The sequence below is a fragment of the Girardinichthys multiradiatus genome, chromosome 11 (genome assembly GCF_021462225.1).
Source record: "Girardinichthys multiradiatus isolate DD_20200921_A chromosome 11, DD_fGirMul_XY1, whole genome shotgun sequence".
In the NCBI taxonomy this organism is placed as follows: domain Eukaryota; kingdom Metazoa; phylum Chordata; class Actinopteri; order Cyprinodontiformes; family Goodeidae; genus Girardinichthys; species Girardinichthys multiradiatus.
The window spans coordinates 33,217,999-33,245,370 of NC_061804.1; the positions used below are offsets into that span (position 1 = coordinate 33,217,999).

Sequence of the window (27,372 nt, forward strand, 5' to 3'; positions counted from 1 at the left end):
ACAGTTTGTGAGACTGAAGGGTTCTGAGTCTAACCAGGTAGTCAGCAGCACAGGAGCACCACAGGGGACTGTACTCTCACCCTTCCTTTTCACTCTGTACACCCCAGACTTCCAGTACAAGACAGACTCCTGTCATCTGCAGAAATACTCGGATGATTCTGCAGTTGTGGGGTGGATCAGAGATGGACAAGAAGCTGAGTACAGGAAGGTGGTGGACCGCTTTGTGGCATGGTGTGGAAACAATCATCTCATTTTGAACATGACTAAAACAAAGGAGATGATTGTAGATTTTAAGAGAAACAGGAATAAGTCAAAAACTATTTATATCATGGGAGAAGAAGTGGAGGTGGTGGAGGAGTATAAATACCTCGGTGTTCACCTGGACAACAGACTAGAGTGGAGATGCAACTGTGAAGCCATCTACAAGAAGGGACAGAGCAGACTGTACTTCTTGAGGAAGCTTAGGTCCTTTGGTGTTTGCAGCAAGATGCTGCATATCTTCTATAAGTCTGTTGTGGAAAGTGTGATCTCTTCTACCATCATCTGCTGGGGAAGCAGCATCAGAGCCAGGGACTTAAAAAAGCTCAACAAGCTGATAAAAAAGGCTGGCTCTGTTCTGAGGACTCCTCTGGAACCTCTGGAGATCATTGTGGAAAGAAGGATTCTTCATAGAATGAAGAACATTATGGAGAACCCTGAGCATCCTCTTCATGAGACTGTCCTACAACAACAGAGTGTCTTCAGTCAGAGGCTTCTTCAGATCTGCTGTAAGACGGAGCACTACAGGAGATCCTTCCTGCCCACAGCCATCAGCATCTACAACGGCTCTTTGAAGAAACCTTCATAATATGAGCTATAACAACATTTAATTTCCCTTTGGAATTAATAAAGTATTTTTCAATTGAATGGAATTGAATATGATCTAGACGACAAAATGACACCATGGTATAAAGAAGTGAGAAATTCTGATCATTAATGTTATGTAAAAAACACAAAACATTTTGACCTTATGAGTGCTTTATGCTTATTTTATTTTTTTAAGTTTTTATTTTTCAGTTCAACGTGGATTCAAAATACATCTGAATACATTTAACTGGTCACACCAGAGAAGTTGTCATCTTCACTGAATTCATCCATCCATCCATTGTCTATACCCGCTTAACCACTATGGATATCTGGATGTCTGGTAATATCGTAAAAACTTAAAGGGTGGCCTACATATACCAGAAAAGACATGAGCACAAGTTCAGCCATAGGATTTTATAAGACGCTATTGGATGTGTCAAATATTGAAGGACCCCTTGAATGTTTTCACATTTCACAACAAAATTCATTGTATTTTATTTTCATATTTATGTGATAGACCACGAGTGTCACTCTGCAGTCTTCGAGGATCAATGCTCTTTCACTTTTATATTTGCTTCTGCTTTAACATTTCTGAATTAAATGATTAATCCATTAGAAGGACTCTGTAAAATAGACTGCATACCGAGGAGGCAGTGCAGGCATTTTATTTATGTGTTGAACCAGGGACACATCTAAATGTTGGAGTACACTTTCCCTCAAGGACTAGAGATTGATATACAGTACAGACCAAAAGTTTGGACACACCTTCTCATTCAAAGAGTTGTCTTTATTTTCATGACTATGAATATTGTAGCTTCACACTGAATGCATCAAAACTATGAATTAACACATGTGGAATTATATACTGAACAAAAAAGTGTGAAACAACTGAAAATATGTCTTATATTCTAGGTTCTTCAAAGTAGCCACCTTTTGCTTTGATTACTGCTCTGCACACTCTTGGCATTCTGTTGATGAGCTTCAAGAGGTAGTCACCTGAAATGGTTTTCCAACAGTCTTGAAGGAGTTCCCAGAGATGCTTAGCACTTGTTGGCCCTTTTGCCTTCACTCTGCGGTCCAGCTCACCCCAAACCATCTCGATTGGGTTCAGATCCGGTGTTCAGGTCCAAATAAATATTTGGGTGATGGATGGAGCTGGATAAAGTGCAAACCTGTAGTAACTTTGTAGTACTTGCAAAAGATGTGATGGTTCACCCGTCCAGCAGGGTAAGAATCTTAAACATTCAGCTAAAGCTACAACGGATTTCTTAGAATGGCCCAAAGTCAAGACCAAAATAGACTTGAAAATAGCTGATCACAGAGTCTCCTCATCCAATATAACTGGGCTTGAGGTATGTTGGCAGGAAGAATAGGCAAAATTTTAAATTTAAAGACAAACCACTCAAACAATATTAGATTTTAGATTTTTCTTTATTAAAAATGTTGAAAAGAATGTATCATTTTCTTTACCACTTTACAAATATTAACTACTTCATTTTGGTTTTTCACATAGAATCCTAAAACAAAAACACATTGAAGTTTTCAATAACTTTTCTGTGAAAAACATCCGTGGTCTAATAAATAGTCAAAATCATATCCACCTTGCCAATTTAACGTTTTCCCAACATTGACTTTCAGTAAATAAATCATCTTCTCTTTAAAGCCTACAAGTTGGCCAATCATAACTTAAAACTCAACTCAGCACTTTTTTCATCATGTCTTGCAGTAATAATGTCACAGACACAAAGTAATACTCAGATGTTAACTGAAAGGATGGTGAATTTACCACATGGAAAGAAGCTGCCCTGCTATAAACAACTGACATCACTGACTTATCAAATAATTTGTTCTTGTTCATGAAAATAAAAATGCTGCTTATGATTAGAAACAGAAAGGTGTTCTCAACAGAAAGTCTGCATTATGCAAGAAGAAAACAAAGTATCTACTGCTTTAACTCTCATAATTTTGTAATTCTCTCATGTGAAAGTAAGGACAAAATAATCTATATTTATGAATGCCGGTATGTCCTGGCCAAGGCCCTGAAGCAGAACCACACACTCTCCTCCCAACCCAGCACTGCAGAACTTTCCCCTGATCTTCAAAGCACTAAGCCAAAGGTGCTCGGGTCTGCGCACACACACACACCCCATTCTGACAATGAGGAGGAGAATGGGGAGGGAGTGGTAGAGGGGAGGAGGAGTGAAGGTGGGTGTTGGTGGAGAGGAAGAAACTGAGAAGGATGTGGGGGCAGGTGATGGAGTGGGGCAAACAGAGAAGTCAGGAGGTGTGGCATGCAGCCAACAAGGGATGACAAGCAAAAAAAAGTTGAGGAACATCTGAAGGGATGATCCTGGGAATGATTCAGGTTGTTGGGGTTCTTCTGAGCAGGTAGGAAACCCTGTGTCCTTCCTGTATGTCTGCATTGGCATTTGCCTTCCTGCTTGTCCAAACCCCCTCCCTCCTCCCCCACTCATCTCTCTTGTCTGATTGTCTCTCCTCCTGGCTGGCGCTGCAATGTGGCTGTCTCTGCAGTGAAAGTGCTGGCTGGCAGATTCTCCTTGTGTGAACCCTTACTCTGCGCAGTGAGAGTTTGCCGCTTTGCTTCCGTCCTGTCCCACACTGACTCAGCTGTGAAGCCAGCCGCCCAGCCACTGGAGCAGGTAGCCATAAACTTAAACTGTACTGTGTGTTCCTTTAGTTAAAGAAGTAGCTGTTACTTTAATGTTTTTTTTTTTCTTGGGGTGGGGGGGGGGGGGGGGGGGGGGGGCGTGGGGGCTTCAGCTTTTTTAGCATGCAGTAAGTTGACAAATCTTTTTCATTCTTCCCCATTTCCCCTTCTTTCTCTGTCTTCTTCCCTCTGTCTTATCTACAGCATTTTCCACATGAGTTCATTTGGAGGTTTTCAAGAGGCTTCATAACTGTAGCTGCCTTATTTGGGACTTCAGCCTCCATATTTTATTCTACACATCTCCAAAGCATAGCTGAGCTGAAGGACATTCCTGTATCAAAGTGAGCCAGGGCTGGATCCTGCAACACCATTTGCCTCGGACAAAGCCAGCTGCCATGGAAGTCCGGTGGATTGGGGTTGAACCCTCCAAGCTGGGCTCTCCATATGCAGCCTTCACATTGCTGCTTGGTAAAGTCTTTCTTTAATCTCTTACCTCCTCTTTCTATGTTATGTGAAGCATCTTTGTTTTTTCTGTCTTGCTGGTGTCAAAGAACCTCCTAACACTTTATTGTTCTTACCTCAGTTTCTCATTCTAAGTCCTTTTACAGACTGTTACAGTAATAAGAATGAGGCATTGTGTCATTGCATTTATTTTTTCAATGAAAGATAATATGTTTCAACGTTTTTTCCCAAAGATTTTGGAAACAGATGAATAACCAAAAAGGGAATAGCAAGGACGTTTTACAAAAAAAAAAACACAAAAAATCAGGTTTGAGTCACATCAACATGTAGTTTATGTCTTGAATGTTACTGTTGTGCTATTGGATCACATTGTTGATTCCTGTTGGTTTAGTTTGGACTCTAAAGGGAATCTCAGTGAAGTACAGTGATCCTGCTATAGGAAGGCTGCGGCACGCACTCCTGGCCTGCTCTTTTACAGAACTCCTGTGTGAGTGTTTTGTTGATCCGGATATGTACTTTTGGAGCAGAGGATGTTGCACTTTTACACGGAATTTCACATATAGGTCTGGCTCATAGTTGGATTATATTCTGGTACATATATTTGTTATCTGTTCCTTTAGAAATGCTCATGGAAAAAATAACTGTTTACCAGACTTTGAGAAAAATATTTATAAGGCTAAACCCCTCTGCACACATCCCCTTGAAATTCAGTTTTCTTAAAGAGGTCCCTAAATCTCCTATTTGTAGCTAGAATGCAGCACACATGTGGTAAAAATATCCTCTGTACCAATTATTCTTTGGAAAACAGCAAACAGCCTGTAATCAGATTGTCCAGCATTTGCAGCTAAGTGAATTTAATTAAATCAATGATGAGATGAGTAAGGGACTTTATGTTGCCTGGTGAATTCTGGTTCACTTATTTTTATATGACAACAAAACAGTATAGGAGCTATTTTTCACGGGCCACCTGCAACAAAAAACTGTACACTAGGCCTTAACATACACAAGCAGCTGGACAAGCAGCTGCAACAAAGGTAAAACATTACAGCTTTATTTGCATATTAACTATACATTGTGTTATATATTGTTTATTGACTCAGACGATTTTTCACTTTTTGTAACAAAGATAAATATTAGTGTATCAGATAGATGGAATACTTGAAACAGCAATTATGTTTTGTAAGGGGACACAACATTGTGAAGATCTTACAGTGATGTGAAAAAGTACTTGCCCGCTACAGATTTCTTACGTTTACCTTTTTTGGTAACATTTAATGTTTCAGATCATCAAACTTCATAATATAATATAATATAATATAATATAATATAATATAATATAATATAATATAATATAATATAATATAATATAATATAATATAATGTAATGTAATGTAATGTAATGTAATATAATGTAATATAATATAATATAATATAATATAATACTATATAATATAATATATCCGCCTTGCCGGCACTAAGTCGGTCCTGTTCCCGGTGCATGTTGGACTCCGGCAGGGCTGCCCTTTGTCACCGGTCCTGTTCATAACTTTCATGGACAGCATTTCTAGGTGCAGCCAAGGGCCGGAGGGGGTCTGGTTTGGGGACCAGTGGATTTCGTTTCTTCTTTTTGCAGATGACCTGGTCCTGCTGGCCCCCTCTCCAAGACCTACAGCATGCACTGTGGCGGTTCGCAGCCGAGTGAGAAGCGGCTGGGATGAAGATCAGCTCCTCCAAGTCCGAGGCCATGGTACTCGACCGGAAAAGGGTGGCCTGTCCTCTTCAGGTTGGAGGGGAGTTCCTGCCTCAAGTGGAGGAGTTTAAGTATCTCGGGGTCTTGTTCACGAGTGGGGGAAAAATGGAGCGGGAGATTGACAGACGGATCGGTGCAGCTGCCGCAGTAATGGGGGCACTGTGCCGGTCCGTTGTGGTGAAGAGAGAGCTGAGCCGAAAAGCAAAGCTCTCAATTTACCAGTCGGTCTACGTTCCTACCCTCACCTATGGCCATGAACTTTGGGTCATGACCGAAAGAACGAGATCGCGGATACAAGCGGCTGAAATGAGCTTCCTCCGTAGGGTGGCCGGGCACTCCCTTAGAGATAGGGTGAGGAGCTCGGCCATCCGAGAGGGACTCGGAGTAGAGCCGCTGCTCCTCCACATCGAGAGGAGCCAGTTGAGGTGGCTCAGGCATCTATACCGGATGCCTCCTGGACGCCTTCCTCGGGAGGTGTTCCAGGCACGTCCCACCGGGAGGAGGCCCAGGGGACGACCCAGGACACACTGGAGGGACTGTGTCTCTCGGCTGGCCTGGGAACGCCTTGGGCTCCACCCGGAGGAGCTGGAGGAGGTGTCTGGGGAGAGGGACGTCTGGGCATCTCTGCTGAGTCTGCTGCCCCTGCGACCCGGTCCCGGATAAGCGGAAGACGACGAGGTACGAGATAATATAATATAACATAGGGGAAAAAGCTGTCCAAATCTACCTGGACATGTGAGAAAAAGCAATTGCTCCCTAAACCAAATAGCTGGGTTGTGCCATGCTGATTGACAATAACTGCCATCAAACGGTTGTGGTAACTGGCAATGAGTCTTTTACATTTTTATTGTGGAGGAATTTTGGCCCAATTTTATTTTCAGATTTGCTTTTATTCAGCCACTTCAAAACCAGGCCATGAAACAGCAAAATAGCTCCAGACAACCACACTACCACCACCATGTTTGACTGTCGATTGGATGTTCTTCTCTGAAACCCTATGCTGGTTTTATGCCAGATGTAATGGGATGCACAACTTTCACAATGTTCTTCTTTTGTCTCATAGATTTACAGAATATTTTATAAAAAGTCTCAAGATGTTTTGGGCCACTGTGAGACGGGCCTTTGTTTTTTATGAGTCAGCTTTGATTTTCACTCGACCTCTCCCATGGATGTTATCTTTGCCCAGTCTCTAACTTACTGTTGAATCAGGAACACTGACATTTAACTAATGCAAGTAGACCTGCAGTGCTTAAATGTTTACCACTGTTCTAAGTTTGTGGATAGTGTCTTTCACTTTGTTTCATTGGAGTCCGCTACCCTTAGACGTTGATTTGTAACCTTGCTAGGTGCCTTTGACTTTGTTTCTCGTGTGTTCTTGGATGTCTTCAAATTGGGGCTTGATGTGTTGCTTTTTGACATATTTTAGCTAACTTTATACTTTCAGCCCTGTCTTTTATCTTCTAAAGAAGAAAAAAGAAATGTACTATAGCTTATTTATGCTGAAGTTCACCTAATTTATCTGTGAATTCAATAAAAATGAGTGTATTTGACATACACTCCAGAAACCAGGGCAGCATTATATTTATATATTTATTTAAAAAAAACGACAGTGTTATGGAAATCTAGAATAAAAGCCCTCTTGCGAGCCTAGTTATATCTGTACATGAGAGTCAATCACAGGAGACAGCACCGTCTTTTTAGGAATTATTATTTGCAAAGACAGTCAGTCATCTCACAGATCAGATAGTACAACATGCATCTGCAGAGGAAGGGCAGAAACAATTGGCTGGGAATGTCCTTTAAAGACAGCTTACTCCAGGATGCCAGCTGGCAACATCAACTCCTGTCACATCTTGAAGTAAGTGTGTCGCTTTTGATGTGCTCCTGTGCTGATGCACACACAGGCATCAAAGCATATGTGCAAATGAATTGGGATCAATTGTCTGGGATTCCCAGGGTTCTTCTCAGACAGGACCCAGTATATTACTTTACATGTGACTTCAACTTGTGGCAGTTTTTTTTTTCATATTGAAGAATCAGCTGAACGTATGAGAAAGAACTTTCAATGCTCTTTCAATGCATCAACGTGATCAGATACTTATTAGCCAAATTAATCAGGAAGTAAATAGAGCTTTTAGTTTTACTTTAAGTTTCTAGCATTTAGCATGCCAAGGTGAATGGCATGTCTGGATAGTGTGGCGTGAGCCACATCTGGCAAAATGTTTTGGCATGTCCAAAATAACTGCGCCAGCCTGGCTTGTGTGGTGATACAGTATAAAATGTATAGGATATATTTTTGTTTAGCACCATGTCATCTGACACTATTGAAAAAAAGACAAGGTGACAAGGGTAGAACTTTAATTGCCCCAGTAGCTGTGCACTTAAACCAAGTTTTGGGTTTGTGAATCACATTGTTGGAACTTAAGTCATTTTATAGATGCCAAATTGTTTTATTTATCTTTGGAACTTTTCATAGATTTAAACATCAATGTTCTGAGGTCTTGGCATTCAATACGGTAGTGCAGGTGTCTTCTAAATATATCTTGAACTTATCCATCCATCCATCCATCCATCCATCCATCCATCCAGTCAATCAGTTACATGAGATCAGGTTGCGTGGGCAACAGGTCCAGGGGGGAAACACGGACATCCCTTTCCCTATTAACACTCTCCAGGTTATTCTGGGGGATCCCAATGTGTTCCCGGGCCAAAGAGGATATATAGACCCTTCGGCGAGTTCTGGGTCTGCCAAAAGTCTCCTCTCAGTGGAACGTGCCTAGAAAACTTCCAAATGAAGACACCCAGTAGGCATTGTGATCAGATGCCTGAACCACCTTAACTGACATCCTTCAATGCGGAAGAGAAGCAGACCTACCGCTCTACAAAGGATGCCCTTTTCTTATGCTTATATCTGGGTCACTGTAAGTGAGGGCTGGAATGTAAACAGACAATTAAATCAAGAGCTTTGTTTTTTGGCTCATCTTCTTCGCTGCTCCAGTCTGTGTTAGAAACTGGAGCAGCGCCCGCATTACTGTAGTTAAGGCCCCGATCCTTCAGTCCATCTCCCATGTTATCCTACCATTACTCATGAAAAAAAAACCAAGATGCCTGAACTCCTCCACTTGAGAGAAGATTGATGTGAACTCATGCAAGAAGTAAAATATTACTAAAATCATATGTTAGGTCCTTAAAATGTTATCATCCTTTAATCAGTTGGTGTAAAATTGCAAGCAGATTTAATTGCGCTTCTGTGTGTTTCATACAAGCGGCATGCGGTTTACAAAACCTGGAGTGTCTTTTTGAAAGATGTGCATGTATTTTGTACACCTTGAGAGCCTGCTAGCTCAGCAGTCTGCGGATTTTAAAATGCCTAGAAGTGCCGAGAGGCTGATGGAGGAGAAGAAATTGTCTCTTGATGCCGCAGTAGCAGAGCTGTCATTCTACAGCCAACTCAGACATTATTCTGATAGTTTAATCTTTTATGCTATTCATCCAGCATTTCCCTTTTTGTTCCAGCTCTAGTTTCAGTAAGACTAAGGCTGGCTAAATAATGGTATTAGAAACTTAGCAGCATATGGTAGACGATAATACTAAAACTGAAACATATATAACTGAAACATCGATTTTAAAGGTAAATTTAAATGAAAATGAATCCATAAGATAATCAAGGACAGAATGTTCTCCTCAGCCACCTCCCTGGCTGCCTTAACTGTGCCTTTCCTCGATGCTGCAGTAATGTTTGCCTGGTGCTGACTTTGACCATGCTGTTTGTGTAACACAGAGACACAAAACACAGAGCAGAATCACAGGAACATTTGAAACAGTGCAGAAGATGGCTGCTCCTCTGGTCTCAGCACCTTTCATACGTTCATACATCATTCCACTGTTTAGTGGTAAATGCTGAGAACGAAATGTTGAAGTGGAACACATGTTAATATTAGAAAAAAGAGAGGGCAAACAAAAATCAAACAAAAATTAAAGTTGCTCATTTAGATAACCTTTTCTTCTTTTATTTTTTTACTTTCGTAAAGGCAACATTTAATCATTGCTACTTCCTGGAGTCACCTGACCCCGATGTTCTCTAGTGTAGAGTTACACCTTTCAAGCACAAGCAGGTTGAATCCTTTGCTGTTCACAGTAATGTCACTGCAAGGACATGTTGGTGTCATGTTACTGAGGCTCCATATTTATGAATGGCAATAGCAGTTTTAGGAATAGCTGAATGTTGGACATGGTTTAAAACTGTTAAAGAACTCCTTCTGTAGCAGTTTTAAACCATGTCCAGCACAAAACAAATGTTTGACTCTCTAGCTAATGTCCAGTGTTTCAACACCATTGTATCTTTTACAGACATGGACAGCTAATCAGAGAACCTGAATGAACAACTCTGTTTAATTCCCTGAAGTCATTCTTTTAACACAATTTAAATAAAACTGCATTACAAACAAGAACACAAACAAAGGAAACAGTGTAAAGCAAGTGATATAATAAGTCAACATCCATAAAAATCTAATTGGCACATTTTCCCACTGTTCTGGCACTGAGACCACCTCCTGCCTCCTCATGTGCTGTAGTTCAATACTGTTTACAAATCAAATAAACCAAACACAAACAACCGATAGCTTGATGGCACTTATTAAATGACCACATTCCATTTCGTTGGTTAATTTAGCTTATTTACTGTTCAGATTAAAGTGTTATTCAAGGTTCTCTCAAAGTTCACCTGAAGTGCATTTATGAGGTCAGACATTGATGTTGGATGAGAAGGCCTGGCTGTCAATGTTTTCTTTACTGATTTGACCCACATGCAGAATGACACTCAGGAGACAGGAGAGAAGTTTAACAAGTTTATTTTGACAGGTAGTGGATATTGAACTGTGTTGGACCACTTGTTGCTGAATATTGGACTACTTGCACAGACACCAGGCCTCCTGGTGCTTTCGGCCATGGACATGGCGGCTGATATGACACGCCCCAAGTCTGACGTCACAGGGCGCTATATATGGAGGCCTCCATGTTGAAAACCCCGCCTTCAGTTGGAAATCTTGACACGGTTACCACGCAACTGAAGCATCCTCTGGAGAAAAAGAGATCCCACGTGGAGTCTTTATTTATTCTCTCTCGTTGGCCAACGAACAAGTCATAACTGAGGTTTCTGGACTAGGAAGGCCAGAAATTTTACTTTGCCGATCGAAGACGTGAGTTTAACACGTAACTAAAAACACGGAGTTTGAGGAAACGAACCGCCACCGTGTTTCATCCCTAGTCGACTGCTGATGGTCAGATCCTATTTTTCCATTTCGTCAAGAAGGCCAAAGGACGGGACTGACCGCTCTCTTGGAGTGTAACTGCGGTGGAGTGCTTGGATGGTTGATTGCCAGACCTGTTTACAACGGCGGATGTGAAGATTTACAGAAGTGACTGCAATGTCCTTTTCATCGGCAGGAAACAGAAGGGGCTGGTAACCTAGAGAGATTTCAAAAGGTGAAAGTCCTGTGGCAGAGGAGATGTGAGAATTGTGAGCATATTCCACCCAAGGTAAATATGTGTTCCAATCTGAAGGGTTAACAGATGTAAGGCATCTGAGGGTTGATTCGAGTTCCTGATTCATGCGTTTGGTTTGACCATTGGATTGTGGGTGGTAACCTGACGTGCGAGATACCTTGGCATCCAGCGCTGTACAAAACTGTTTCCATACTTGTGAAGTGAACTGTGGGCCACAAACTGAGAGGATTTCTTGAGGAATGCCATCCAGACGAAAGACATACTTGACCAGCAACTGGGCCATCTGGAGCGAGGAGGGAAGTTTCCTGAAAGGCACAAGGTGACAGGATTTGGAGAAACGGTCTACAATGGATAGGATAGTAGTCATACCTTGAGATCTAGGGAGTCCGATGACAAAATCCAACGCGATGTGGGACCAAGGTGTTTTTGGGATGCTGAGGGGTTGGAGCAAGCCAGCTGGTGATTGTTTAGTGGATTTGTTACGTGTACAAACAGAACAGGCTTTAACATACCCTTTCACATCTTTATGTACAGAGGGCAACCAAAACCTCAAAGAGATGAGGGCAATGGTTCGAATAGTGCCTGGATGAGCAGAAAATTTGGATGTATGAAACCAGTGGATGAGTTTTGAATGGACTGCTCAATGGACATAGGTGCGATTGGGTGGACCAGTTCCGGGGTCAGGTTCCGATTGTTGGGCTTGGATCACAATGCTCTCAATATCCCATGTTAGGGAACCAACTGTGCAACTGGGGGGAAGTATGGTGAGGACTCATTTGGTGAGTACTGGCGGTACAAGGCATCGGATTTCACATTTTTATCTCCAGGTCTGTATAAAATACATTAAACCGAGAGAAGAACATAGACCAACAAGCCTGACGGGAGTTTAAACATTTGGCTGATTGGATATGAGCAAGATTTTTGTGGTCGGTCCATACCAGCACCGGGTGAACTGCATCCTCCAGCCAGTGGTGCCACTCCACCAAAGTCAGCTTAATGGCTAGGAGTTCACGGTCTCCTACATCAAACAGGTCCTTCTCAAAAAATTAGCATATTGTGATAAAGTTCATTATTTTCCATAATGTAATGATGAAAATTTAACATTCATATATTTTAGATTCATTGCACATTAACTGAAATATTTCAGGTCTTTTATTGTCTTAATACAGATGATTTTGGCATACAGCTCATGAAAACCCTAAATTCCTATCTCACAAAATTAGCATATTATTAAAAGGGTCTCTAAACGAGCTATGAACCTAATCATCTGAATCAAGGAGTTAACTCTAAACACCTGCAAAAGATTCCTGAGGCCTTTAAAACTCCCAGCCTGGTTTTACCTCCAAGGTGAACTGTTTAGCGGAATCTGGTTGCACTAGAATGGGTGCCTGGGAGAAGCTTTCCTTGAGACGGGAAAAGGCTGTGTCGGCTTCTGGAGTCCACTTGAATTGTTGTTTGGTTGATGTAAGGGCGGTTAGGGGAGCTGCGACCAGGCTGAAGTTTCTTATAAAACGTCGGTAGAAGTTTGCAAATCCAAGAAAACACTGAAGCTGTTTGTGAGAATCTTAAGTGGGCCATTCGAGTATTGCCTTGATCTTTTCTGGATCGGAGCGAACCTGCCCACCCTCTAATATGAAGCCCAGGAAGGTGACTGATGGCTTGTGGAACTCGCATTTCTCTGCTTTAACGAAAAGTCTATTCTCTAGGAGGCGTTGGAGGACTAAGTAGACGTGACGTTGGTGTTCAGTGATGTCTTTGGAGTAAATGAGGATATCATCAAGATACACGAAAACAAAGATGTTTAAAAAGTCTCTTAACACGTCGTTTACCAAGGCTTGGAAAAATGCTGGAGCATTGCTGAGACCCAATGGCATTACCAGGTTCTTGAAATGGCCAAGGGGGGTCTTAAAAGTTATCTTCCATTCATCTCCTTGATGTATCCGGACCAGGTGGTAGGCGTTGCGGAGATCTAGTTTGGTGAATATTGTAGCGTCTTGGACTGGTTCAAATGTGGAAGATAACAGGGGAAGAGGATATTTATTTTTCACAGTGATCTGATTAAGTCCTCTGTAGTCTATACAGGGACGAAGTGAACCATCCTCCTTACCTACGAAGAAAAACCCAGCCCCTAACGGAGAGGAAGACTGGTGGATGATTCCTGGAGCTACTGACCCTGGGATGTATCTTTCCATGGCTTGTCTTTCTGGACATGAAATATTGTATAGATGACTGGACGGAAGTGGTGCCCCAGGAATAAGGTCTATTGCGCATTCGTAAGGACGATGGGGTGGAAGTGATGTGGCTCTTGATTTACTGAATACCTGTTTTAAATCCAGGTATTCCTCGCAAACCTGTGACAGATCTGATGGCTCAGTCTCAACTGAATCGACCCAGGTGGAGATGGGTGAGGCAGCTGACTGTAAACAAACAGATAAACACTTAGTGGACCATGAATCGATCCGACCTTCTGACCAGTTTAGATGGGAGTTGTGTTTGAGCAGCCATGGAAAACCTATAACCAGAGAGCTTTGAGAAATGGGGAAGACAAAAAGTTTTGTTTTTTCACGGTGGTTTCCAGAGATGATGAGTTCAACAAGTAGGTTTGCAGCATCTAGTGGTGAGTAAGTGTTAGCAGCAGGCAAAAAACAATACATTAAAACTCCCAGACTCTGACACTGGCTCACAGTCCCTGCTCTAATTCATCCCAAAGGTGTGCGGTTGTGTTGATGTCAAGATTGTATTCAAACCAGTCAAGTTCTTCCATACCAAAGTTTCTCATTAATCTCTCCCTGGTCCTTGCTTTGTGCACTGGTGCACATCCACATTAGACTTGAATGGGCCATCCCCAAACTGTTCCCACAAAGTGGGGAACATGAAATTGTCCAAAATGTCTTGGTGTGCTGATGAGTTCTTTTCACTGGAACTAAGGGTCCGACCCCAATTCCTAACCCCACACCATCATCATCATCTCTTTATCAAATTTACACTTGACAAAGTGCAGTCAGGCAGATTGCTGTTCCCTTGGCAACTGCAAAAACTTGTCCATTAAATATCCAGACAGAGAAGCCTGATCATTCACTTCAGAGAACATGTCTTCTCTCCCCTGGAGTCCAATGGAGGTGTTCTTCACACCACTGAATTCAATGTATTGCACTTGGTGATGTTAGGCTTGATGAAGCTGCTCACCCACAGAAACCCGTCTCATGCAGCTCTGTGCAGCGTTCACGAGCTGATCTAAATGCCACATACCGTTTACGAGCTCTATAGCCTTTGACTCTGCAGAAAGTTGGTCACCTCTGTGCACCCAGCATCCGCTGACCCCGCTCTGTGTTATTACAATGCCTACCACTTTGTGTTTGAGTTACTGTCATTCCCATTTACTTCCACTTTGTTATAACACCCCTAACAGTTGACTGGAAAAATTGGTAGTGTTAAATATTCATGGCCAGACTTTTTGGACAGGTAGCATCCTATCATGTTACCACACTGGAATTCACTGAGCTCCTGAGAGCGACCCTTTCTTTCACAGTGTTTTTAGAAGCAGTCTGCATCCTTAGGTGCTGAATGTTACAGTATACATATGAGGACATGGCAGTGACTAGAACACCTGAAATCAATGATTCAGAAGAACGAGCGGTGTATTTTCTTGACAGGTATTCTACTAGTACCAGCCCTGTAAATGGCAACCCCACACCACAAAACCATTCAAAGATGTGGGTTGTTGAATGATATTTCTACACAAGCAGCAGCAAAAAACACTATATTTTTCATAAATGAAGATGCAAACAGATAAAATGAACAGGTCTTGCCTTTGATTGTAAAATAACTTCTCTTTAACAGTTACCCAGAGCACAAACAAGCATAGTCCATAACGTTATTAATCCAAGGACACTTTATGACCTTTATCAAAGTTATAAACCTTGGTACAAGTGCAGCAGTGCAACTCTTCAGTTTTTATGGGGTTGGTCATGACTCTCAACTTAATATCTCTTTTTTCAGATTTGTCTTACAGCTAGCAACTGCCATGCAAAATTTTATTTTCAGCCAAAAACACACTCAATAACACTCGGAGCACCTTGGTGCATTTTCAGCACCTGGTCGAGAGCTGTCAAACCAATATTGATTTGTTTCTTGCACAAGTTTAGCAAACCATAAAATAGCTAGAATTTATCATTCATAGCAAAGCAACGAACAAGAAACAATTTTTAAATTAAAATATTTTAGTTATAAAGAATGCCTCATAATTTCATAGTAGTCTTTCATCTGGATTTGTGACAAATGTTCCTTTCGATATCAATGGTGAAGTCTTTAGGAGTACTTGCAGTATTGTGAAACCAACTTTATTACCAGACCAATACAAGTAAAAAATGATGTAGTCTGTTATTAAACTTGTTACCCCTTCGTATTTGTCTTTGCTCTACAGGTGTTTGGTCTGCTCAGGGCCTGGAAATGTCAGTAGGGAAAGTTCCCTTCTTGGAAGCAGTGAACGGCAGCACAGTCATGTTGCCTTGCACGTATGCCAGCTGTATTGGCATCAAAGACCTCTACTTTAACTGGCAATACAACGATAACGGCACAATGCAAAAGGTAAAAACGTTCTGCTTCTTTGAAATATTTCCATTTAGCTTTTGGTTACTTGGACGTTTTGTTTTTGCTTGATTGACGGCTTGCTGATCCCATCAGGTGTGCGATGCTGTGATACCAACAGAGGCCGTGGAACCAAATGTAAATATATTTAAAGACAGAGTGGAGTTTATAGGAAAGAATCATAAGAATAACATCTCCATCTTGATATGGAATATAACCTTCGAGGACGGAGGCCTGTACACGTGTTTTGGGCGTAATCCAAAAGAGAAGAACAAAAATCACAGTGCGGTCTTCCACCTTATTGTGGTGGATGAGTGTAAGTCCTCAATGTTTTTTGCTTAAATAAATTTCTTTACAAAGGTTTTATACTTGCCAAACATTTTATCACATTATAGCCTTAAACTTCAATGTGTTTTATAGGGATTTTATGTGCAAACATAAACCTGCACATCATTGTCAAGTGGAAGGAAAAAGATATACTGGCTTTAATCTGAAAGGTCTGGTATGCATCTGTAAAAAAAACAGATCACCTTCTTCCACAGTTTTGTTGTGGAAGAAGGTGATCTTCCACAGTTTTCCACAGTGGAAGATCACCTTCTTCCACAGTTTTGCTGTGGAAGATCACAGTTTTGCTGTATTCTTCTTCTTTTCTATAAATGCCTAATTAATAGTTGTCTTTTCATTGGATTCTGCCCCCGAGCTATGGATCTCACCAGCTCCCTCAGAGTTACCAGAGGCCTCTTTTGAATGCTTGTCTGATCAATGCACTCCCTGTCAGTTCAGGTAGATGGTCATAGCTCGGTAGGTTTGTATTTGTGCCATACTCAATTTTAGATTATGGATTTGGATATTACTTTATGATCTAACCACTGCCTTCACAGAACAAGGGGGATTTATATTGATATGAAATTACACACGGATGGACTTTTTGTATTAATTAGGTGACTACAGAAGGACTTGGTTGCACTGGATTTTATTTAGAGGTGTTCGAGTAAACAAGGCTGAGCACGCCACACTTGAGCTTTTAATTTGTCAACATGTTTGAACAACACCTACAATTTTTACTCCACTTTACACAGAATCTTAATAGAATACATTGAAGGTTGGGATTGTAATGTAACAAAATGTGAAAAAAGGCAAAGTGTGTAAATACTTTTGTAATACACTGTGAAAGTTTCTATCAAATGTTTATTTTTATTATCAACATAAACACATAAATAAGTCTCCTACGTAATTTACCAACATTATACCAAGCCTATGAGTTTTAGTTATAGTTACTTTTTACTCTTCCTGTCCCATTTGTGTTGATTGTTGCCTGGTAACACTTCCCTATATATAATTTATTACACGAATATAATCTCACACACAAATTGGCCAATTTACAAAAATAGAACAAGTCACTTGGGCTCTCTTGACACTTCAATAATATGTATACTCAGGTACAGTGAACGTAAACCAGAACGTGCATTTATTATCTCAAGATAAAGTAAACTGGGCCACATTTAAGTGGACAGTTAAATCTGACATGGCAAACTGAATCAGACTGGAGAAAGCAATGAAAATCTTTATAGTATGAAATTTGTTCTCTGAGAAATCTATTCATGGTAGACAGGAATTTTTAAAACAGATAATTATTTCAAATATCTGTTTTTGGTTAGTAGTAAGAAAGAAAGAGTCCAGCGACATTAACAAATATAAATACAAAAAAATTTATTCTGTCTGAACCATCCTATAAAAGATTCAGCTCTATGTTTCTGAGTGCAGTGCCTTGCGAAAGTACTCGCGCCCTTGAACTGGTCAATCTCTTGCCACATTTCAGGCTTCAAACATAAAATTCAAATTTTTTGTGAAGAATGAACAACAAGTGGGACACAATCGTGAAGTGGAATGAAATTTATTGGATGTGTCAAACTTTTTTAACAAATAAAAAACTGAAAAGTGGGGCGTGCAATATTATTCGGCCCCCTTGCGTTAATACTTTGTAGCGCCACCCTTTGCTGCAATTACAGCTGCAAGTCGCTTGGGGTATGTCTCTATCAGTTTTGCACATCGAGAGACTGAAATTCTTGCCCATTCTTCCTTGTAAAACAGCTGGAGCTCAGTGAGGTTGGATGGAGAGCGTTCGTGAACAGCAGTCTTCAGCTCTTTCATCCCAGTCTCAGGTCTCTTGCAGACTCCAACAGGTTTTCTTCCAGAATGGTCCTGTATTTGGCCCCATCCATCTTCCCATCAATTGTGACCATCTTCTTTGTCCCTGCTGATGAAAAGCAGGCCCAAACCATGATGCTGCCACCACCATGTTTGACAGAGGGGATGGTGTGTTCAGGGTGATGAGCTGTGTTGCTTTTATGCCAAACATATCATTTTGCATTGTGGCCAAACAGTTCAATTTTGGTTTCATCTGACCAGAGCACCTTCTTCCACATGTTTGGTGTGTCTCCCAGGTGGCTTGTGGCAAACTTTAAACGAGACTTTTTATGGATATCTTTGAGAAATGGCTTTCTTCTTGCCACTCTTCCATAAAGGCCAGATTTGTGCAGTGTACGACTGATTGTTGTCCTATGGACAGACTCTCCCACCTCAGCTGTAGATCTCTGCAGTTCATCCAGAGTGATCATGGGCCTCTTGGCTGCATCTCTGATCAGTCTTCTCCTTGTTCGAGATGAAAGTTTAGAGGGACGGCCGGATCTTGGTAGATTTGCCGTGGTCTGATACTCCTTCCATTTCAATATGATTGCTTGCACAGTGCTCCTTGGGATGTTTAAAGCTTGGGAAATCTTTTTGTATCCAAATCCGGCTTTAAACTTCTCCACAACAGTATCTCGGACCTGCCTGGTGTGTTCCTTGGTCTTCATGATGCTCTCTGCGCTTTGAACAGAACCCTGAGACTATCACAGAGCAGGTGCATTTATACGGAGACTTGATTACACACAGGTGGATTCTATTTATCATCATCAGTCATTTGGGACAACATTGGATCATTCAGAGATCCTCACTGAACTTCTGGAGTGAGTTTGCTGCACTGAAAGTAAAGGGGCCGAATAATATTGCACGCCCCTCTTTCCAGTTATTTATTTGTTAAAAAAGTTTGACACATCCAATAAATTTCATTCCACTTCACAATTGTGTCCCACTTGTTGTTCATTCTTCACAAAAAATTAGAATTTTATATCTTTATGTTTGAAGCCTGAAATGTGGCAAGAAGATGACCAGTTCAAGGGGCCGAGTACTTTGGCAAGGCACTGTATGTCTGTTATGAAACGAATACAAATAATCTAGTTACATTTTTTTAAAGATTTCTTCCCCCTTTGCTAAATGTCTTCAGTGAGGGTGGTGGACAACACGCTGACCATCATTATAGCCTCGGCTGTAGGTGGAACCATCGCGTTCTTGATGGCCTTCATGTTACTCAAGAACCTTACTCTGTTTGTTCTTGCCAAACTTGAGGAGAAAAAGTGAGTTTTCAGTTTCAGTTCCTGGCATTTTATTGACAGTGCAAATGTTTCATATTATTTCATCACATGCCACCGCTGCCACTTTGTGACGTTTCAGTTTGAGATGTACACATGCTGAAGTTGTTTTCTTAAAGCTGCAAGTTTGCCTTTGAGTTGCTGTGATTCTGCAGTTCTAACACGACCTCCTTTTTTACTTCACTACTGCAGTAAGGAGTGCCTTGTATCTTCATCAGGGATCGACAACACTGAGAACGGCCTCTCAGGATCCAAACCTGATTCTAAACCAACGCCAAAAAAGAAATGAGGCGGGGCTTGTAAAACAACCAGAGTACTCAGACTTAGGTCATATTTGCAGACTAAAGGGAAATGTGTTGACAGGTCATTACGTCTCATTTAAGAACTCTGGCTATGAAATTTGAAAGGGAAAATATACATTTGCACACAATAATGCCAAATGTGCTCTAAGTGATAACAGTGGAAATGATATACAACTTAAGATTGTGCAAATATTGAATGTAACATATTTATTTAAAATGTCCACATCATTTGTACACATTCATGTTGTTCGCAGCTTAAGTTATAATTTTGGGCTACCACAGATAATTCAGTCAAACTTATTCAGGTGGTTTACCAAAACATAAGCAACTAAACATTGCAGCAAGTGATTCTAGTATATGAGATAAGATATTGATTCATATAGAAGGTGTAAAATCAGGTCTAACAGACCTATTTCATGACAAAAATTATAAACTGAAATAAGACAGAAACTGGTGTATTAAGGCCCCCTTCACACTGAATTAGGAGCACTCTAAGGTCTTTATAATCTCAAACAATTTGAAATGTCACTGGATCTCGACTACTTTGGAAAAACTAATTTCAGTATGAAGGCAGTCGTAACCTACTGCAATCTTAGTACTTGTCAAATAAGGTTTTCCCTACTGCTTTAAAAATTACAGCTAGGATATTTCCTCACAATCTGAGGAACTTACCTTCATATATTAGAGGTTTCTGCACCTCCGTTATCACTTTCATCATTGCTGTAGAGGAGTATTTTCATCAGCTTATCAACACAATTTGTTTTACTGAGCACTGTGAACTCTCAAGCCCACCATCCTTTACATCCTGAACTTTAATTTAGCCCAGCGCTCTGTGCGCTTTGGGGCAGACAGAAGTTATCATTGACACACAATCTAAAATCAATTTTAAAAACTCATCACTTTAAAATGATCATGCAAGTGCTTTGAAGCCTGAGCTAAGTCTTCATGAGCCATGCAGTTACCTTAAAAAAGTAATTAGTTATAGTTACTAGTTACTTCTCCCAAACGTACCTCAGTTAGTAACTGAGTTACTCTGCTATAAAAATAACTAGTTAACAGCGAAAGTAACTATTGCGTTTCTATTTTTGTTTTTAAATATTTCTACAAATTTTGATTTTTATCTAAGATTTCAAAAGCCAGTTGCATAAAGTGGAATTACATAGACATGTACTTTACCTCACATATACGTTCTTGCCTTTTACCTCAAGGAAAACAAATTAGTCTGTACTTCCACTTTGAAAACGCAATTTTTCCCTCCAGACCCGTCATTGTTGCAGCTTACATCTGTTAGTTTGCTTGAGCAAGGCTGCCATGTGCGTTGGTGATTTGTGTGTAAACTGAACACTGTCTCTGATTGGCTTACCATGAAAGCATACTCTACCTTAGCCAATCATCATCACTTATGTGATAGTCTTGCCCCTCACTCTTCCCTTCACCACAGAAAAAAAGCTTAGCTCCTGTGGCTGTGAGCGACAGATGACATGAGCTACAATGAATAGCTTTAGTTTATAGCTCGCCCAATTTAATTGTCGATAACGGTAACAGCATTGTTACGCTGAAAAAAGTAATTTGTTTGGTTACTCGTTACTGAAAAAAGTAACGCCATTTATTTTAACGTCGTTATTTCCATCACTGGTAATAAATTACTCGTTCTGATCCTCTTCGTCACTGTCAGCTGTCACCTCATTGACAGTTTGGCAAACATATTTTTAAGACAAACTGGGACTTGAAACTTCCCTCAATCTCCTTTAGCAATTAGCCATTACATGCAATTGGAGATGTGTGGTCCTCCCCTGCTGGAGAAGTGATAATGATGCTGCATTTATTGCCGTGGATTTTAAGAGATGCGTCCTGCAGCCGCTTGCTGAGCTATTCTTTTTTATTAAGCCACAGCAGTAGAAGCAGTACAGGATTTCAGCTGCTCCACTCAGAGCATGACATTAAATCATGCAGCTACCTGGCTGAACCAAGGGCTAAGATATGTTACCAACATGATAACAAACCACAACAATCATAGGAGTTTCAGCATGCTCAGATACACAGCAGTCAAGGAACTCTCAAGCTCCATCATGTACAGTTATTAGTGTACTGCCCTTTTGCCTCTCCAGAACCCCGCAAAGAACATAAATGTCATGAATTTTTTTATGTGATGGTGCAGTTAGTCAAGTGCGATGGAGCCCTACTGATAGACGCATTCCACTTTGCACTGGGGCGAAGGTGGAATGCAGCTCTCCTTAATACACCTGTTCTTGTGCTACCTTTTCAGCTCAAATGTCTACTAAATAGACGTATTGGTCAAATTTATAGTATAGGGCAATGAAGATGCCATACAGTTGAGAACAAATCTTACTTGGGTAGTAGTAAATGACATAAAACTCAAGAAACATGAAGTTTAACTGAAGTAAGAATTACTTCCGTTAAATTTAATTGGTATACAACAAATCCACATTATATTTCATTTAAACTGTTCACGTAACAGCAACAAACAAATGATGTCCTCATTTTGTCATTAATGGTGAGAGTTTTAACTGATGTAAGTTGTTAAAATTCTTAGCTTCATGAGTAAAAAAGAAAAACAAGTTGTATTGCATTTGCCACAGTTTTCCATTTGTTTCCAACAAATATCCACTCAGGCTGTAGCTTCTACCAGTGTAAGCATAAAAAATGAACTGTTCTTTATCCAAAGTCAAAACAAAAAAATGTCTTTCTTGAATTGCTTGAGGCTGAGAAAATGCAATACAATTACAGCTGGGATGAAAACCCTTATAATATAATAAACACCAAATCACACATACTAATAAGATGTAGTTTAATCAGATAACTCTGTTGATATTAAGTATTTTTCTACACAAGCTAGTCATTTCTTTAGTTTTAGTAAAAGAAAGAGGGCTTCAAGCAGTTCTAATGCATATATCACACTCAGTTTTGTAGGTTTCTTCATCTCGTTCCTCCTCCTTGCTTGAAAAGAACACGTGTCTGTTAAAGCATACAAACTCTTGTATTTAGTAGGATAGCTAAGAAACTGCAAAACAGTTATTAAAACTTTAGTAAACTGTTACAAGACAATAAGCTTTTACATCAAAATGATAGACAATCTCCATAGACAATCCTCCAATATTTAAATAACTGAATACCATTTAGAAGATGCTGCTTTTCAAATAAATTACTAATGCAATATTGGCATGTGCAACATCGCCAGATTTTAAAACTAATGCTTAAATGCAAAAATATTTTTTAAAAATACATTAAGAAACACATATTCTCATAGTAACACTGGCAGTGGTAGGGCTGAAGTTAATTGTAAACCAATTTCAAGCTACGCTAATCCCATTAAGCTATTGATCCAAGTCTGAACAGACCACATCCTTACACTTTAAAATCTGCTGGGTTAAAAACAACCCAATTAAGATTATGCTGCCAACTCTGTCCTGGGTTAAATATGGTCTGATCCAATGCTGGGTTGATCAAATGCACCAGGGTTTGGTTATAGGTCTGAATTATCAAACCAAAAACCAGAAGTTACCAACTCATCATTAATGAAAGTAGTTTGTGACCATCCAAAATGTTGCTATTACATCATCACCTAATTTGCCATATAATTGTAATAGGTATTGTAGGAGAGAGGAAAAGCACTGAGAACAAATGAGCAAAATACTAGAGTAAGGACAATAGTGTTAGATGATAAATGTTAAATTTGTAGCCGGATGCATTAAAAGAAACAGCTAAATAACAAGAAAATCACACCGATGGCAAACACTACCCAAATATCAGTTAAAGAAAGCCTGTCTATATTGACTCTGTGACTGATTGTTTGTTAAAAGTGTGGACGTTGACATAGCACTAGCTAGTGCTAATTACTTAGCAGTTAAAAGGCTAATGTAATCCTAAATGAACAAAGGCATTCTCTAGTGTGAACTAAAGTCATTAGTTTAAACTAAATACATTAATACAGCATCTTTTTGTCATCTTACCATTTCTTATTTAATCCTGTGGAAGAGATTCAGAGAAGTCTGATTAGGTCGTTGTATAATTAAAAATTATGCTTTGTGAAGAGTGATGAGGTTCCTTCTAGTTTCTTCTCTAAATGTCCTAAAAGGGTTACAGTTTTTGACCCAATATTTGGTTTAAACAACCCAAGTTCTGTCTGAGCAGCAATAACCTATGGGGTGCAGTCAAAAAGTGACAAAAGTATTTTGAGTTATTTAGCCTGTCATCAGATTTTCACCATCTCATTCATAGATGTATAAATGTCTCAAGCTAAATACTTAGCTGCTAACTAAATATTTAGCTCCAAATTAAATATTTAGTTGACAAACTAACATTAACTTCCATGTCAAAAATTTAGCTTACAAACAAAATATTTAGTTTAACTAACAAAATAAATATTAAGTTATACAACTAAATATTTAGCTTGCTAATTAAATATTTAGCTTGTAAGAAAAACCATTCAATTTTCTAATTAAATATTTAGTTTGGAACTAAATATTTAGCTTACAAAATAAATATTAAGTTAGAAAACAAAATATTTAGCTTGCTAGCTAAATATTTAGTTTGTACCTAAGTATTTAGCCTGTTAACTAAATATTTTGTTTGGAACTATGACATTTATAAATATATGAATGACATGGTGAAAATATGACTTTGAGAAAATAACCCCCATTTTGTTTTTATCTTTGCTGTCAATGTTTGACTGTGTAGCTTTATAAATGGCTCCCAATAATAACCCAGCAGTTTTTTGTTTGTAGTAAGGGGATTGATAATAATAAATAAAAAAATACTATCAAATGCATTTCTAATTTAGAACAAACATTCTTACCTGCAGCTCTGTATAGAAAAAGACTGGCCTGGCTGTCTTCTGCATGCATGTAGAAAGCAAGCACCTGTAAACTAAATGTTAGTGGGTTTATTGATGACTGAAAAATCCAACAGCAGGCTGAGTGGAGGGGTTTATAGTTTATAGTTCACGAATACTGCGCAAGGACACAAGGAAGGTGATGATCTCATTGTAGCTGCTTGTGCCAGACAGGAAGGCTTTCAATAGAGCTTTGCTTCAAGAGGAGACCCGAACTCTGCAAAGTATACCTGTGGCTATAAAATAAATACCTTGAGCTCAATAAATTGAGAGTAGTGTGCATGTTAACTTCCATCCTATCCTTAAAAGTTGATAAAAATACAGTACTGTAAATTAAAATGCATTTTTCAGATGTTTTCTGAAAAACAATATTGTGCCTCAACCTTTAAATACTTGCTTGAAGCAATATATTTTAACCGGGTATTCTGGACTCTTTAAGAAGATGTATATTTTTGTGTATGTTTAATCAAAATCGGATGAGTACTCCACATTGTTCATGCAAGAGCAACAGCAAAAACAAAAACAAACAGCACAAAAAAGAGACTTCATGTGATATTGTCAGTGGAGGACTACCAACAGGTCTGCTCTGTTTTATTTTATATTTTCTCGTTTTTGTGACTGCTTCCATGTTACAAACATCCAAAAATTACTTCAAAATGCTTGTTTGGGCATGGCTAAAAGGTAAAGCTTTAATGCTCCAGCTAAAGGGAGAATAAATGGTGACAGGATGATTTGCTTTGGCTCAGTTTGATTGACATCATACACAGCCATGCATCCTGAAAATCATCTAAATTGCAAGAAACAATTAAAGAAAAAAGGTAGGGGCACCTATTCAACACACAATTGTGCCAAGTCCGTACTGTGTGCACATACATAAGAAGCAATAGAATGTTCAAGGTGCGACTGAAAGATAAAGAAGTAATTATTTTTTATGACCCTCCTGTGCCCCCTTTCTATTGCCCCCTGGGGTAACCCATTTCTAAACCACCACTGGATGCTGTCACTGCTGGCAACCCTTTCAGTTAATCAAACATAAAACTTATTCACTAATAAAGTAAAGCAATTAGCCCTTAAGCCTATTTATTTATGTATTTAATGTCACTTTAAGGAAGATTAATGATCTTTGCTAGTTAGCTCTTGTTTACTAGGTCATAGATCTGTTCAGTTCCCAGTAAGAAAGCCAACTTAAGATGATCTTCAAAAATAAAGACCCTAGAAAGAAACATGAGACAGAATGTCCTCTTTTGCAGAGACACTTCACCCGTCAGTAGGAGAAATGGCTGCAGTCCAAAAGTCCAGTTTTAACATTATGGGTTGTGCTGTGACACCGGAAACATTTAAAAATATTTTGCCAAATTATATAGATTTCATAGCAAGAGTTAATCCAAAGTATGGAGGGTGAGTTTTTTTTATTAAAAGATTGGTATTTGTTTGAATTGCATTTCACAAACTCACATATTAAGCTTTTAATAAAGCCGTCAGTGTGTCTGAATGAGTGTGGCAGTAAACGCCTTTACATGCAACTCTATGCAAATGACAGCAGGACCACTGATTTACTGTGTCAGTGTTGTAAGAGATACAGCAGTAGTTACCACAGATCTGTGAGTTGTGGTGATGGCATGCAGACTTGACCCAGAGCCCCTGAACTGGATCAGAACCTGAGGAGCCTGGGGACTCAGTTTCTTCTCTACCACTGCTCTCTGGACTCAAACATACAGCTGTAATGCTCTGGCCTGCACTTAAATGAAGTTACTGTTTCCAACATCTTTTCCATGCATATCAACTCTTTGTTCTAAACTAATAAAGTTTTGAATATTATCTATTTTGTTCTGGTGTGTGTATTGGAGTACACTGTTAATGATGACACTGTTTTCCTCCAGGCCAAAGAAGTAAATTAAACTGAATATGCACGTAAATGCAAACATCTTGCATGTTTTAAGCATACAAACTTTAGGCAGAAGAAAAGTGGGCACATGGAGTAGTAAGAACTAAAACTATAACCCTACATTTCCATATCCTATAATGTTATTGTTAGAGGATTTATTTTGATTATTCATTTCAGAATGTTTGAATTATACTATACATAATTGAACCTATAGATTAATTTACAGGGAACAAATTAGGACAGCCTACAATGTGGATAGCATTCAATTGAAACAGTCCTTAGAATTTTAATGAATATAAATAGTTGATCAAAATTGAAGAAAAAAACTTCAACATATTTGGTAAAATGTAATAAAAAAGCTACTTCTGCAGAGGAATAAATTAGGCCAATCCCACATTTATTCTGAATTGAAATTGCTATCATTTCTCATAAGTATATCAGATTAGGCACACATGATTATAACATGATTACCAAGCATTTTAGGAAGATTCTTTCCTGTTTATACATCAGACATTTAATCTGATGTGTTTCTGAGATTAAATGAGCTTTTTGATGCCGTCAGAAATAAGATTATAGCAGCTTCTGAATCAGGTGAGTCATGTAAAAGGTCACAGAAGAATCAGCCATTCCACTGTATAGAAGATAGTCCACAAGTAAAGGACATTCAAAACAACTGACAAAATGCATAGGTCTGGCTGCCCAAACAACTTTACAGTATGAGCAGAAGCAGTATGCTAAAAGACATCTACAGCAGGCTATTGCCATTGTTGATATGACATGACTGAACAAACAGAAAGAGACTACACATGTTTGTATTTTGTAGGAGGTGTGCTAGGAGGAGATGTTTGCTTACTAGGAAAACCATAAAGATTAAAGTTTGCCACAGAAAACGTAGACAAAGACCAGGACTTCTCGAATAACAAAATAACAACCAGAGCTTTCAGTAACCAGCTTTCAAGGAAAATAATATCTAACCATCTCTGAAACATGGAGGTGGAAGTGTCATGGTTTGGGAAACATTTGCTGCAGTACGACTATTCCAGCT

The 27,372-nt window shown here is 39.5% G+C and overlaps 1 protein-coding gene across 1 annotated transcript; it reads left to right on the top strand.

Annotated features, from left to right (window-relative positions):
- The first annotated feature begins 3,375 nt into the window (after positions 1–3,375).
- scn4bb (sodium channel, voltage-gated, type IV, beta b) lies at positions 3,376–26,260 on the top strand. Its single transcript, XM_047378484.1, has 6 exons — positions 3,376–3,506; positions 3,719–3,982; positions 15,655–15,818; positions 15,915–16,134; positions 19,144–19,273; positions 19,481–26,260. The coding sequence occupies exons 2-6, from the start codon at positions 3,910–3,912 to the stop codon at positions 19,575–19,577; spliced, it is 684 nt and encodes a 227-aa protein (XP_047234440.1). The 5' UTR covers positions 3,376–3,506; positions 3,719–3,909; the 3' UTR covers positions 19,578–26,260.
- The last annotated feature ends 1,112 nt before the right edge of the window (positions 26,261–27,372 follow it).

Bases quoted from the DNA above. Each gene is read 5' to 3' on its own strand.
- scn4bb (XM_047378484.1), top strand. From the start codon at position 3,910: ATGGAAGTCCGGTGGATTGGGGTTGAACCCTCCAAGCTGGGCTCTCCA. The intron at 3,983-15,654 runs GTAAAGTCTTTC...TTTGCTCTACAG, and splicing joins AGCCTTCACATTGCTGCTTG to GTGTTTGGTCTGCTCAGGGC. The intron at 19,274-19,480 runs GTGAGTTTTCAG...TCACTACTGCAG, and splicing joins GCCAAACTTGAGGAGAAAAA to TAAGGAGTGCCTTGTATCTT.